General features: G+C 38.7%; 1 protein-coding gene across 1 annotated transcript in view; it reads right to left on the reverse strand.

Moving 5' to 3' along the window:
* Positions 1-14,080, reverse strand: part of vps50 (VPS50 EARP/GARPII complex subunit) — a 150,015-nt gene that overhangs the window by 11,772 nt on the left and 124,163 nt on the right. Inside the window, exon 23 of the mRNA XM_080207994.1 lies at positions 3,108-3,256. Coding sequence (XP_080064120.1) covers positions 3,108-3,256 — 149 coding nt within the window. The remainder of the gene's footprint in view (positions 1-3,107; positions 3,257-14,080) is intronic.

Here is a 14,080-nt window from a genome sequence, read left to right on the forward strand (position 1 = left end):
GCTGTCAGACCTTTGAATGGGTTTACCTTGCTTTAAGTTTTTTCTTTCTCTACACCCTAGCTATGACTGTAACATTACATTCTGCACTCTCTTGTTTCCTCCACAATGAACATTATGCTTTGTCTGTATAGTGCACAACAATACTTTTCACTGTATGTTAATGCGTGACCATAATAAATCAAATCAAAAATCAAATCAGTGACTGTGATGCTCATCTCCCTGCCCAAATCACTGATCTTGAACACAAATGCTGGAATGTGTTTCTTGAGTTGATTATTGTCATTACTTCTCAGTGTGATATTTCTAATAACTATTACACAGCACAGATTTATAGATAAAGTACAAAAAATTCATACCTAATCAAAAAATAATTTGGAATCAAAAAAAGGATAGAGATGATCGAACGCCAATAAACTAGTTAATATCTGAGCTAAGTTATTTACATAATTATTACATTTGATCCTGTTGTGGATTTCTGGGAGGGAGCCATGCTCCCTGACTGGATAGGGAATTCATAGACAAAGCTAGATAGAAGAATTAACAGGAATGCATACCATGATGTTGAAACCTGGGACCCCTTGCAGAGCAAGATTTAACTTGGAGATGTTAAAACAAAGGCTAAAGCTGGAATTTTATCACCTTGTCCATCACGGGAATTGGAGCAGGCGAGGGGGCAGAGAATGGGAAGGTCCATTGACCTCAGGTGGGATTTTACAGTTTTGGGACGAGCGAGGCTGTGAAATCCTGTCTTAAGGGTTGGGCTAATTTAAAATACAAACAGGTATGCAACGAGGGAAGCAAAATCAGCATCTCTGTATTTGAACACAATTAGAACGGCCTCAGCAGTGCTGGGAGGGGTTATAGTTGCAGAGCTGTGAAGTGTCTGGAAATTTACAATGGATGTGCATTAATATTTAGTGGATCTCATCTCTGTACATTGACAACTAATCGGGAGCTTTAACGTGTATCCTACATCTATCAAAACTGGAATTCTACTATGTATCATTAAATATTAATGATAAACGATCTCCGAGTGTTGTCCATGACCTGTAGGAAGATATGCTTCAATGCGACAAAATAAAAGTCTATAAGAATTTGGTAACAGTCTTTCTCTGTAGAAGTGACTTTTTCAGAGAGTTCATATCTCTCATCACAACAATATTAAAGTTTCCAATTGCAACACAGTCTTGATCAATTGGGCCGACGAACAGCAGATGGAGTTTAATTTAGACAAACGCGAGGTGATGCATTTTGGTAGATTGAGCCAGGGCAGGACTTACTCAGTTAATGGTAGGGCGTTGGGAAAGTTACAGAATAAAGAGATCTAGGGGTACATGTTCATAGCTCCTTGAAAGAGGAGTCACAGGTGTTTAGAATGGCGAAGAAGGCATTCGACATACTTGGTTTCATAGGTCAAAACACTGAATACAGGAGTTGGAATGTCTTGTTGAAGTTGTACAAGACATTGGGACGGCCACACTTGGAATACTGTGTGCAATTCTGGTCACTCTATTATAGAAAGGATATTATTAAACTAGAAAAAGAGTACAGAAAAGATTTACTAGGATGCCGCTGAGACTTGATGGCTTGAGTTATAAGGAGAGGCTAGATAGGCTGGGACTTTTTTTCTCTGGAGCGTAGGAGGCTAAGGGGAGATCTCATGGAGGTCTATAAAATAATGAGAGGTGCAGATCAGCTAGATAGTCAACATCTTTTCCCAAAGGTAGGGGAGTCTAAAACTAGAGGGCATAGGTTTAAGGTGAGAGGGGAGAGATATAGGAGTGTCCAGAGGAGCAATTTTTTCACACAGAGGGTGGTGGGTGTCTGGAACAAGCTGCCAGAGGTCTTTTAAAAACATATAGATAAGTAGATAGTTACATGGGTATGATGGGTGTAGAAGGATATGGGCTAAATGCGGACAATTGGGATTAGCTTAGAGCTAATTAGCTTTCAAAAAAAAAAGGAGCAACATGGATAATTTGGGCCAAAGGCCTGTTTCCATGCTGTAAACTTCTATGACTCTATGCGGTAATTCTCCATTCAGTCAGGGCCTTGTTGTGGTTTCTTTGTTTCTTTAAGCCAGCCTCAATTCAGCAAGTAGTGACCCTCTCTAAATTTGACCCTAATAGATTTTCCCCATAACAATCCATTAGGCTACCAGCAAGTCCTGAGAACTTGAAAGAATGATAACTTATGCATTTTCCATGACAACATTTCTACCAATCTGAGTCCACTTGTCAACCAACCAGCACTCTCTTCTCATACAATATAAATTGTTGCTTTTCCTTTTTAATGGTTTTCTTGTGAAGTGTCCTGCTGAGCGCAAGACAAAAAGCTTTGACATGTCTCTTTTTTCAGCAAAATATATATATTATAAATACTTTTCAGCTATATAATTAAATATATATATATATATAAAATAACTTATCAACAATATACTATCTTGAGCGTAAAATAAGGTCTTAAGGCGCTTTGTGCATTTGCAGAAAACTGGCCAAACCATGAAAGGAGGAGAGATTAGGAGGTAACCAAAAGATAAATGAAGAAATTAGAAAGAGAGGATTAAACAAGGAATTCCAGAAAATAGTCACTTTACCCAATTAATATAAAAGCTTAGCCATCAGATGTTCATTACTACTTCAACATGAGGTCTCTAGGTAAGATGATTTCATTTAGTGCTTATCTTCAAAGTGCTGATATACACAACTGTATTGTCAAAAACTCATTAAAAAGATTAGACCAGAGCAGTATTAAAAATAATCTCAAAAACATCTTCCTCAATGGATACATTTCTGCCACAAAATGTCAATAAGTGTCATGAAGCTTTTTTTAAGGACCGCTGTTTGTAAAGGAAGTGGAATATACTGAAGCATGTAGGGAATGAGCAAGAAAGAAATTAAGTTATGCCATTCATTCAGGGAAAATCACAGGCAGACTTGATATTGTTTCTTGAGTTGTTTCAATGATAGATATCCAATAATTCCGCATGAACAATATATCACTTAATAGTAAGTAACTGGCATGTTATTTGGACTTCAGGACCTCTCTATAAGAAAATAAAAATGTAAACTATTTAAATGTTGGTCAAAATTTATGAAGTAACTTACAAAGATTCTGTAGCCACTACCCTCTCTGCAAGACCATATAATGTTTCAGTAGAATTTAAAACAACAAGATGACTCAAATGTGGGCTTGGAACCTTTTCTTTCTTCTCTTCTGTTGCTGTCAAGGGACCAGCGGTTTCAGGTGGTGCTTCCTACAGAAAGATCAAGTTGCATAATTATGAATACAACAACATTCATTTATATGGTGGTTTGAAACATGAAAATAAAGGATCAAAACTCTAGACAAAAAAGCAAGCTGGACAATGAAAAAATTGAGAAAAATTTGGAGGCTGAGGAGAGGAGAGTTGACCAAAGCGAGATTGAAGAGAACAACTTTTGTGCACTTCTGATATGAAACGTTGCCAGCAAGATGCAGATTCCAGAAAGTAGAATGATCCAATCGAATAGAAGAGCAACAACAATCTATACTTCCCCGATGCCAAATTAGATGGAAAGTCCAGAGGTCTATGGCTATAGCTCACCTGATGCAATAAAGCAAGCTGTTAGAAAAAAATTGATGAGAACGACTAGGATTTGGAAGATGATTTACTGGGCAAGATAGCAGACAGTACAACCCAATAATGATAGGGTGATAGTTTTATGTAAAAGGTTCTTATATATAAAATTCTAGATTAATTGAAGTTTGTTAAAGATGGGGGACATGAGGATAGGCTAAGATTCAATGTGAAAATGAAGAGTTTACGATATTCGTATGCATCTTTTGAGGATGAGGCTTTTTTGACTCATTTTGCAACCTTTCCCATATTACAAAGTATCCAGACTAATCTTCGTTTAAAAATTCTAGCAGGTCCATGAAATATGTGGTTGTAGGTGGCTGTGAAACAGAAAAACATAGGGCAGGGAGAGGGGTGGGAGGAAATAGCTTTACTAATGCTCAGCATCTCACAATGGTAACAATGTTGAGAATACGAGGGATATGCATGCATGTGCATATGCAAGTGTGAGAGAAAATGAGAACAAACCAAAAGCAAATGCCCTAGTAAGCTGTGGTACAAGATGTTGATGTTTGATGTTGCATCTGTACTACTGTCCCATATTCTTTAATTTGTGTAATTGAATTCCACTTGCTATTCATTTTATAGGAATGTATTTCCTAGCTAAAGCTTTTCCCATACTCTTGGGGACATCTGCAAATTATCTTAGCTACTCTGGGGAAACTCAAGTCATTGAGTTTGTTTAAAGCAGACTGACAGACTGCTAAATACCAATGACAAAGGGATATGTAGTAGTATAGGGAAAAGACATTGAAGTGGATGATCAACCATGATAAAATTGAATGATGTTGCAGAGTCAATGGGTGGAATGGCTTATACTTCTCCCTATGCTCCTTTGTTCCTAATATATTCTATTAAATTTAATACTCAGTTTATTGAAATACTTATTAAAATTATCAACATATTTGACCACACATCTTCCTTTTCCACTTCTTATAAGGACTCTATGCCATTGAGTTTATTGGTCTCTGTCGCATGTTTGAATGATGCAACCTTCCATACTAGCAGTTCTATTATGTATTTTTTCCAACATACGGTGGAAGAACTCTTGATCGTGTCTGTTCCATTTCATGACTTCTGTTCTCATTCCTCCCTCTTCCACCCAGAGCTACAATAGGGTGTTCTTTGACCCCTATAACAGCTTCAGCATTCAATGCACCATCCTTCACTATTTTCACCATTTCTAGTCTGATATCACCACCAAAACATCACCTTCCCTTTCAGCATTCCGAAGGGACTGTTTCCTTGGTGATACTGTGCTTCACTCAATCACCCTCAGCAACCCAACAAAGAATGGGTGTCCACTTTGCGGAATCCCGGTTCAGCCCACAATCATGAATCTCGAACTTCCAACCATCTAATTTTAATTCTCCAATTTGTGTGCGTTCTGACCCTTCTGTTCTTCGTCTTTTGCAATATTCCAATGAAGCTTGAGAAACAGTACCTTTCAACTGAAACTTTATACCCCATTTTAATGTTACTGGACTTGAGGCCCATGGAATGAATAAAGCAGTGGCTGCACGAATATGAAATTGGCTAAGAGCAGGAAACAGAGAGTAGTAATGAACAGTTGTTTTCAGATGAGAGAATAATATTGGGATTACTGCTCCTTTTGGTTCAGAGTAATGTTTAGAACTTAGATACAGAGGATAATATACTTGGAGTCTTTCAGCTGGACCCCTAACAATCTATTGGACTCATCAATAATTTTAGACTGGAATCTCTTCCCCATATGTTTGGCTTTTCGTTGAGACTTTCTTTCTCATTGTCTTTCCTTATTTCCTTTGCTTTTGGAAGGCAAGCTACTCAGGATCCTGCCATTTACACCTCTGGACACATTTTCTATTTCCTTGCTTATTGCATTTCCAGTTCCTTGCACCATGAAACCTTTTATTATTTAATCTCTCCCGCCTTCAACCATATCACAGACTTTCTCATTTGTTAATCTTCCTATCCTGTCCCTTTGCTTTTGCTCAAACCTGTTATCGTTCTAAGTTTTCCAAATCCTCACGGAAGGTTATGGACTTGAAATGTTAATTCTCTTTCTGCCTTCAAAGATACTGTCGGACTGGCAGAGAATATTTCTAATATTTTCTGTCTCAATTTCAGATTTCCCACACTATTTTGCTTAATTGTGGATGTACATTGCTCTTTTTCTCAACTAGATATTCCTCCAATCATAAGGCAATCCAATTCAACAGCTAAACAGTGACATGCACTTGCCATAGATCTAAAACTGCAAGTGGCAGCGTGGTCCTGTACTTTCATAATAATCTTTTAAATTATAAGGTTGGAACAACCAGACCTTTTTTTTCCCCATTCTTGTTCCTAAGTATAATGCAGTATAACAGGAGAAATGTAATGATGTGACCAGCTTTGGTGTAAAATTATACATTTTTTTGGAAAGTCATGAATAATGTGAAGAAATGTTTAGAAGACGGCATTTGCTGTCCTTATATCATTGCAGTGGCAGGTTAGAATACTTTGGCTGCAATTTTTCCCCTGCCATTCCTTTTAGACATGAAAGCAAGACATGATTTCCTCCCCCCGTCAGTGATGGGCCAGATTTCCCCATGTTGAAAGTCAGGATCATCATTACACTGAAAATGCATATTATCAAGCATGTATGCCGGAATCATCCTCCTTAATCAAACAAACCAATCCATGGTGGCATAATGGTAGAATGACATGAAGCTGACTGATCTCTGATGGCATGCAGCTGGCGAGAAGACCTCCCGGGGATGCTCAGGTGAGTGCCAATCCCTTGGAGGAGGGACATGTTCAGGCACTATAATGGCACCACATGTAGTGCCTGATTGATGTCCAGGCAGTGGCAGCTGGGTAAAATGGTTAATTGGTTTACTCACTTGTAAGGGGCGGGGGGGGGGGGGAAAGAGAGAGAGAGAGAGGCGGTAGCGTGGCTTCAAAACTGGTGTCCTGGCTTACAGTGGCCAAGTTGATGGTGAGGCTGGCAAATCAGAATCCCCCCACCTTTGCCAGCAATATATTGTGGGACCTGTGACTTGAAATCACCCCCTTCTTCCCCCGAGAAGTCCTACATGATATGGCAGAGACAGTTTGCCATTGCCCACCTTTGCCAAGATCAGGGAGAGTCACAACCTTCAAATTAACAGAAAAATTCAAGGAAGGCAAGGAAAGTAGGATATACAGGAAACAATTAGAGATGGCATTTCAGTTGTGCAACAACGCACTAACATGGGAGTCAGTGATCCTGAAACAAATCTGTAATATTCAGTGGTTATCACAACTAAGTTCAAGCATCAGCAAAGCAAAGCGAAGGATGCATTGTTGATAAAGTGATATTTGATGCGAGAAGAGATTCATGAGACCAGGTGATGGTAGGTGTCCTCCATTCTGGCTAGCGAAGTTGACTGGTACTTTTGGCATCAAAACTAGAATAATGTATCAATAACTGGGGTCTCTTTTTGATTTTGTATGCAATATGTATCTACATCATTTCAAATATATTTGGTTGGAATTGCTGCAATGGGTTGATATTAAAAAGAAATTCCCTCTCCAAGCTTTTTGCATGGTTCGCCAACATATATAACCAAACTTTTCATGTAGCTAATCACATAAAATACAGATTTTAAAAACAATAGTAGCAGATTGCTGGCAAGTGGGCAGCCAATCAAGAGGATAAGCTGTGACAGATGAAGGGGTGTGCGTGCATGCGTGTGGAAGGGGAGAGAATGGATGGGATAGAGGTAACTTTTAGAAAAAGGTGGAGGGGGAAGCAACGGGGGAGAAAAAGTGAGGGAAGGTGGGATAAAGTTGGAGGGAAAAGTTGGGGGGGGGGGGGCAGAGAAAAATGAAGAAAGACAATAAAAAAAGGTAGAGAATAGTAAAAAATTAAATAAAATGAAAACAAAGGGTCGAGGCAAGATAGAACTAATAATCTGAAGTAGCTCTACCCCAACTCGAAGGCACAATAGAAACATAAGGCACTATATTCTAAGGCACTATATGAACATAATCACACAAAACATGACAAGACAGATAAGGTGACGTTGGGGCAGATGAGATTTAAGATGTGTCTTAGAGGGAGGGACGGAGGAAGAAAAGTTTCAGGAGGAAATTCCAGAGATTAGCACCTAGGAAGCTTAAGATACAACTGTCAATCATGAAATAATTAGAATTAGTCATGCTCAATTCACAAGAATTGAAGTGTTGTTATTTCAGAGTGTTATGGGGCTTGGGGAGATTACAGCGATAGGAAGGAGCAAGGCCATGCAGTGATTTGAAAACTTCTGGAAAAAATTTGAAAAATTTTGGATGAGAAATTTAAAATCAGAGCATTGTTTAACCAGGAGCTAATGTAGATTAGCCTGCACAGGAACGATGGGCGAACAGAACTCGGTGAGAATTATATCAGGCAGCAGAGTTCCAGATGGCATTAAGGAACGAGGTAATTTGGGGCAGCACAGTGGCTAGCACTGCTGCCTCACAACGCCAAAGACCTGGGTTTAATTCAGGTCTCCAGACACTGTGCGGAGTTTGCACATTCTCCCCATGTCTGCATGAGTTTCTGATGGGTGCTCCGGTTTCCTCCCACAGTCCTAAAATGTGCAGATTAGGTTGATTGGCCATGCTAAATTGACCCTAGGGGATTAACAAGGTAGATGTATGGGGTTACGGGAATAGGGCATGATTGGGATTGTGGTCGGTACAGACTCGATGGGCCAAATGGCTTTCTTCTGTATTGTACGGATTCTATTCTATGAACATGGAACAGGGTTTCAGCAGATGAGTTGAGACTCATCAGGCAATATTACCAGGTTAGAAATAGTCTTTGTTATGATTATGATTGTTATGATAGTCTTTGTCCAAGATTGCGATTGGTCTGATATAACCTCAGTTAGTTTTTACAATACGGGATGGCAGGGGAGGCTAGAGAATGGAATTTGTGATGGGGACTGAAGAGAATGGCTTTGGTCTTTACAAAGCATGTTTAAGGACCCAAATTTCATTAGCTAAGGGTCTATTGATTCAGGTGGATGTTCCAGCTGTTCAGTGGACAGTGTCTTCGAGGATGACAGTAACCACAGTACCAAAGTAAATTGGGTGCTAATACATTTTTGAGCTGCTACAGTTGGACAGCCCAAGTTTAAATATAAACTGCAAGGTTTATTAGTAATACTTTCAGATAGCTGAAAAGGTGTTGTGGGGGGAAAAATAATTTTTGTTGTGATGACTTTTAGTACCACAGAAAAGTAAAAGGGAATTTTAACAAACTATCTGAGCAGCAAGTTACTATATCACATATTTTTGTGATTATTTCCATATTCCTCACTTTAAATGATAGGAATGTTTAGCGAAGACCCAATGAAGTTCACTTGCTTCCTGTATTTATTCAAGTTTTCCTCCAAGAAAATAATGGATACTGCTGCAATGATGGTAATTCTGGACTTTTTTGGCTCCTCTGCAGGTCTCTCAGTTTAAAATAACAGCATGGAGAGTATTTTTCTTGCATTACAAAATTTGTTGTCAAGTTATGCGGCCATATATTAAAGGCATACAAGTTAGTTGTATAAAAGTGACAGTTGTTAGAAATAGATTATAATAACCAAAGAGAGTCAAATACTACTTTTTCCAATTGTGTGCTTGAAATATCTTGCAAAATGCTGTGAAGAAATTTTTGAAACTCTCCACTCCAAAATAAACAGAAACAGGTGCATATCATTTTTAAATATAAACCATGCTGTCCAAATATACTGCCAAAAATAGAAAATCTGTGACATTGTACAAGACGAAATGGTGCTATTTTGTGCAACCAACAATAAAGATGGAAAATAAAAAGATTTGTGATGATTAACCCTTTACTGAAAGCATTTGCTGCAACATCTTTATTCAAAACTTTTCATGGATTTGTTTTTTTTCTCAGCCCACTCACCACTTTTATTAATTACCCTTGTATGAAACTCAAAGGAGAACCTTTCTGGCTCAAGACCACTGTAATTACCACCATTTCCCTGTTTCACCACAATCAGTTTACGAAAGCAATTAACGTACATTGAACACCTTTGTATAAAGCTGAACTGAAAGTCTAGGCATTAAATAATTCTTGATACTGCATGCAAAAAATAGGTCCAATCCTATTGGAAAACACACCTTCAGATAAATGAACAGCAAGAACGCGATGAGTGGAAATTGGGTTTATCAGGCATAATTGTTCTTCACTCATTCCAGAATAGCTTGCGTTGCCTTTACTTGTTTACATCTATGATCAGAACATACTGTTCTCTACTTAAAGCTAAAGACTGGAATTTATATGGAATGAACACTGATATAATGCAGTCTGTACACAAATAATTATCTTGCATTTGGTGGTGGCCACATAGAAGACAATATTTGTTCTCTTAAAAAAAACGTTTACAATTAAATACTATTACTTCCTATTGTGTGCTAGAAATATCTTGCAAAATAGTATGAAGGTATTTTTGAAACTCTTTCCCAAACTAACCAGACGCTTAGTTTTATAAATACAAGTCACGCTATTACAACTGTACTATCCTAAAAATGTCTGATTGTTTCCTTTCTGTGGTTATTCAAGTACTGATAGTGATTTAATGATGAACAAATGACACCTGTAAGCGACATCTATTTCTAGTCTAAACAAAAGGGAAAACTCTTCAACAGAAGCCCTCTTCTTCAACATCAATGTTCATTTATTGGTGCAAACCTGTCAAACACAATTGCTGAATGATTTAAACGGGATATGCTCCAGGCAAATTCAAGAATATTAAAAAGTGAGCAGAAAATAGACTTGCAGGGCTATGGAGATAGAGTGAGGAAATGGAAATTTACAGGATTACCCTATGGAGAGCTAGAATAGCCGCTTCGTGCACACATGTGCGCGCATACACACAGACTGCATTTAACATTGTAAAATAGCACAAGGTATAGCCAGATAAGGGGAGAAAAGCTGGATGAACCTCCATGTTGCCTCCATTGGAGATGGTCCACCACATTAAGTGCCAATAAGACATTTAGGTGGGTATTGTTAGGTCTTTCCTGAAATTAATGACTCCGGGATGGAAATCCTACCCCGAGCTGTCAGCCAATCAAAAACTTGTACTTTCCATGGCAGGCAACACCACTGGGAGCTGTGGAAATTCCACTCAACTGATGAAGGAGCAGCGCTCCGAAAGCTAGTGGCTTGTGCTACCAAATAAACTCGTTGAACTTTAACCTGGTGTTGAGGCTTCTTACTGTGGAAGCTGCCAGTAATGTACCCATCAGAGGCACAGGATCATTGAAGGACCTGACACCAGAGGTGGGTAAGACCAGGATGTGGGTGCAGGAGAGGGGCCTCAGGCCAGAACAAGGGGTGGCTTTCATCAGCCTGTTCCACCCTTCCCAATGCTGCCCCTCGATGAGGCTTGGGAGCCCCTTAGCAAAACCAATAACAATTTTCTTTTCAGGCTTGCCCCCCCAGCTGATGAGGCCCTTAATTGGCCACTTAATCACCTCAGTTAGCATCCGAGCAGCTAGACTGTCCAGGAGCATTCCTGCCTCAGATATAAACAGCAAGAGATGGAAAAATGCAGGAGTCAGTACCCATCATCGCCCCACCCAATTAAAATGCCACCTCCACCCCACCCACAAACTCACCGCCAAAGGAGCATTAACTTCAACCCAAAGAGATACGAGGCTAGGTAGATTTTGAGGAGCACTTTACAAGAAGAAAGAGTGGCAGAGAGAAAGAAAGGTGAGGAAGGGAAATGCAGAGCTGAGGATCTTGGCAGCTGCAGGCAGAGTCACCAAGACAAAAAGTGGGATGCTCAAGAGTCTAAGACTGGTGTATGCAGCTAGCAGTCAGAGATAGAGATAGGGAAGGGTGAGGCCATGGAGGGATTTTGTCAGGAAAACCCAATAAATTGTAATATCTTTCTGTTGGTAATATTATCATTTATTTTTAAACTGTTAGGGATATGAGAGTGATAATTAAAGCCAGAGACAGAGTGATAGTGAGTATATAAACTGTGGGTTTGATATGGTAATGAGCCTAGAAACACTTCAAACATAAGTTTACATCCAGTAATTTAGTAAGGATGCTTATTGAATAGGAGTAGATTTGAATGGGTTGTTGTGGTTCAGAGAAGATACGCCAGGTGTAAAAGAAAGGTGTGAAAGGTAAAGTATAAATAAAGTGAGTTTATTTTTCTACTCTAAAGAAATGAAGTTGATCAATTCTGGGAGACAGCATTTCAAAAGAGTCCAGGAGACAATGGAGAGATCAATGGGAAAGAACATATTAAGGGGATACTGAAACCTATGCAGTCAGCTGTCTTTTGATCTCAGCAGACAGCAAGAATCACTGGTTAAGCTCCCAGCAAGCAGTGTGAATGAACTTAGACCTGAAAAGCCAGCTGCTGTTAAGCTGAGATAACACCCCCAAGAAAAATTAAAGGCACTGTGTGGTAAAAATTACTGGATTTTTATAGATTTTGAAATCAGTAAAGACATCTGAACAGATATGAGACAGGCTAGCTCTGGAGGTAGTTGAATTAAGATTATTTGGAACTGTTTGGGAGTATTGGTACTGTGTGAAGCCATTCTTGTGTTCAAGTGCAATTATTTTTATTACCTCTTAATAAACATTATGAAATTATGCAAGTAGGCAGGTCATCATTTCTGGATTTCAAAACTTCTCAACATACTATCCAAATTACAAAAATCAAACATGGAGCTGTTGTTTCAAATTTCCCTTTGGGATTTAAGCAGCTCAGTAGTTACTATCAGTTGTGCCTTAACAATGTGAAAACAAGGATAAAGATTTTTAAATCGAGTAGTGTGATTTGGAGAGAGTTAGGACCTAGGCCACATAATTTTGAATAATCTTAAATTTACGGAGAGCAGAATGAGCAAGGCCAGCCAGGATTGCACTGAAATAGTCAAATCTAGAAGTAACAAAGCATGGATGAGGATTTCAGCAGCAGATAGAATGAGGCAAGGGCTGAATCAAATGATGTCACAGAGAAGGAAACAGATAGTGTTTGTGAGGATGTAGCATGAAGCTCAACCTGGAGTCAAACAAAACATAAAGGTTTGCAGCCAGCTGTCAGGGAAAGAAGTGGAGTCAGTGGACAGGGAAAAAGCTAATAATGACAGTCTTCCTCGTATTTAGTTGGAGGAAATCAACACTCTTCCAATACTGGATTTCAGTCAAGCAGCTTCACAGTTTAGAGAGAGTAGAAGAATCAAGAGGGATAGAAGCAAGGTAGAACTGGGTATCACCACCACACACAGAAACTGGCTTTGCTTGCAGCAAAAAGCTGAATGTCATTCTATTGATGTTTAAGGCAGTTCAAAGTTTTCTCTTCACTGAAATTTTTATGTTTCATATTTGTTCTAAATATTTGTAAATTTAAACCATAAATATAACTAAATAATTGATCTCTGACTGTTGTTAATTTTGAGGGCACAAGGAAAGTGGTTGATGTAAAATAAATCTGCACAACAAACTTATCTTATGTAGTTTAACACAGCGAGCAATCATGGTAGCAATTATGAAGCAAACAATACTTTGATTGTCTATTTGGGCTCAATTACACATTGATGCTATGATTTGCTTGTTAGTTGAATAACAGGTTCCTTGTCTTTCATCTTCCCGCTGCGCCAATACGGTACCCTATTAAATAAACAGTTGCAGGCATTCATCTGTATACGGAGTTCAGTTCCTTTAACTAAATTAGTTAGTTTGTTTTAAATCATGAAGCATTTATGTAGATAATATCAGTAAGATTGATTTAGAACATAGAACATTACAGCGCAGAACAGGCCCTTGGGCCCACGATGTTGCGCCGACCAGTTAAAAAGCAATGACCCTCTAACCTAAACCAATCCCTTTCAATTTGTTGTTATTCTTATTAATAGTCTTAAAAGGAGAATAGTGAGCAATGAAAATGCATTAGAAAAATGAACAGCCAGATACCCACGTATTAGTGCTAAACTGACAATCACTTTTATGTTGAGAGCCCAGTTTCACCAGACCCAGTTCCCTCCTGCCCCTAGAATCAAAGTATCCTCAATATGCAGTAAGGGGGAAGAACACTGAAACAAATAAATAAATTAATGACAAACTGTAAAGATAAAAGGAAAGCATTGGTTTGGAAGAATTACGGCACAGAAAGAGAACATTCAGTTCAACTGGTCCATATTGGTGTTTATGCTCCAAATGAGCTCCATCAGACTTTTGAATGGACTTAACTTGCACTAAGTTGAGCTTTCTCTACACCTTAGCTATGACCATTACATTACATTTTACCCTTACTCCTCTATAAACAGTACGCCTTGTCTGTATAATGTGCAAGAAACAATACTTTTCACTGTATGCTAACACGTGACAACAATAAATCAAATTTTAAAAAACCCTATTACAATCCACTACTCTTTCCTCCCTCATGTTGTTTTTTTTCAGATGCTAGAACTGTCATA

Source organism: Carcharhinus amblyrhynchos, chromosome 2 (genome assembly GCF_965287045.1).
Source record: "Carcharhinus amblyrhynchos chromosome 2, sCarAmb.v2.hapA, whole genome shotgun sequence".
Classification (NCBI taxonomy): Eukaryota; Metazoa; Chordata; class Chondrichthyes; order Carcharhiniformes; family Carcharhinidae; genus Carcharhinus; species Carcharhinus amblyrhynchos.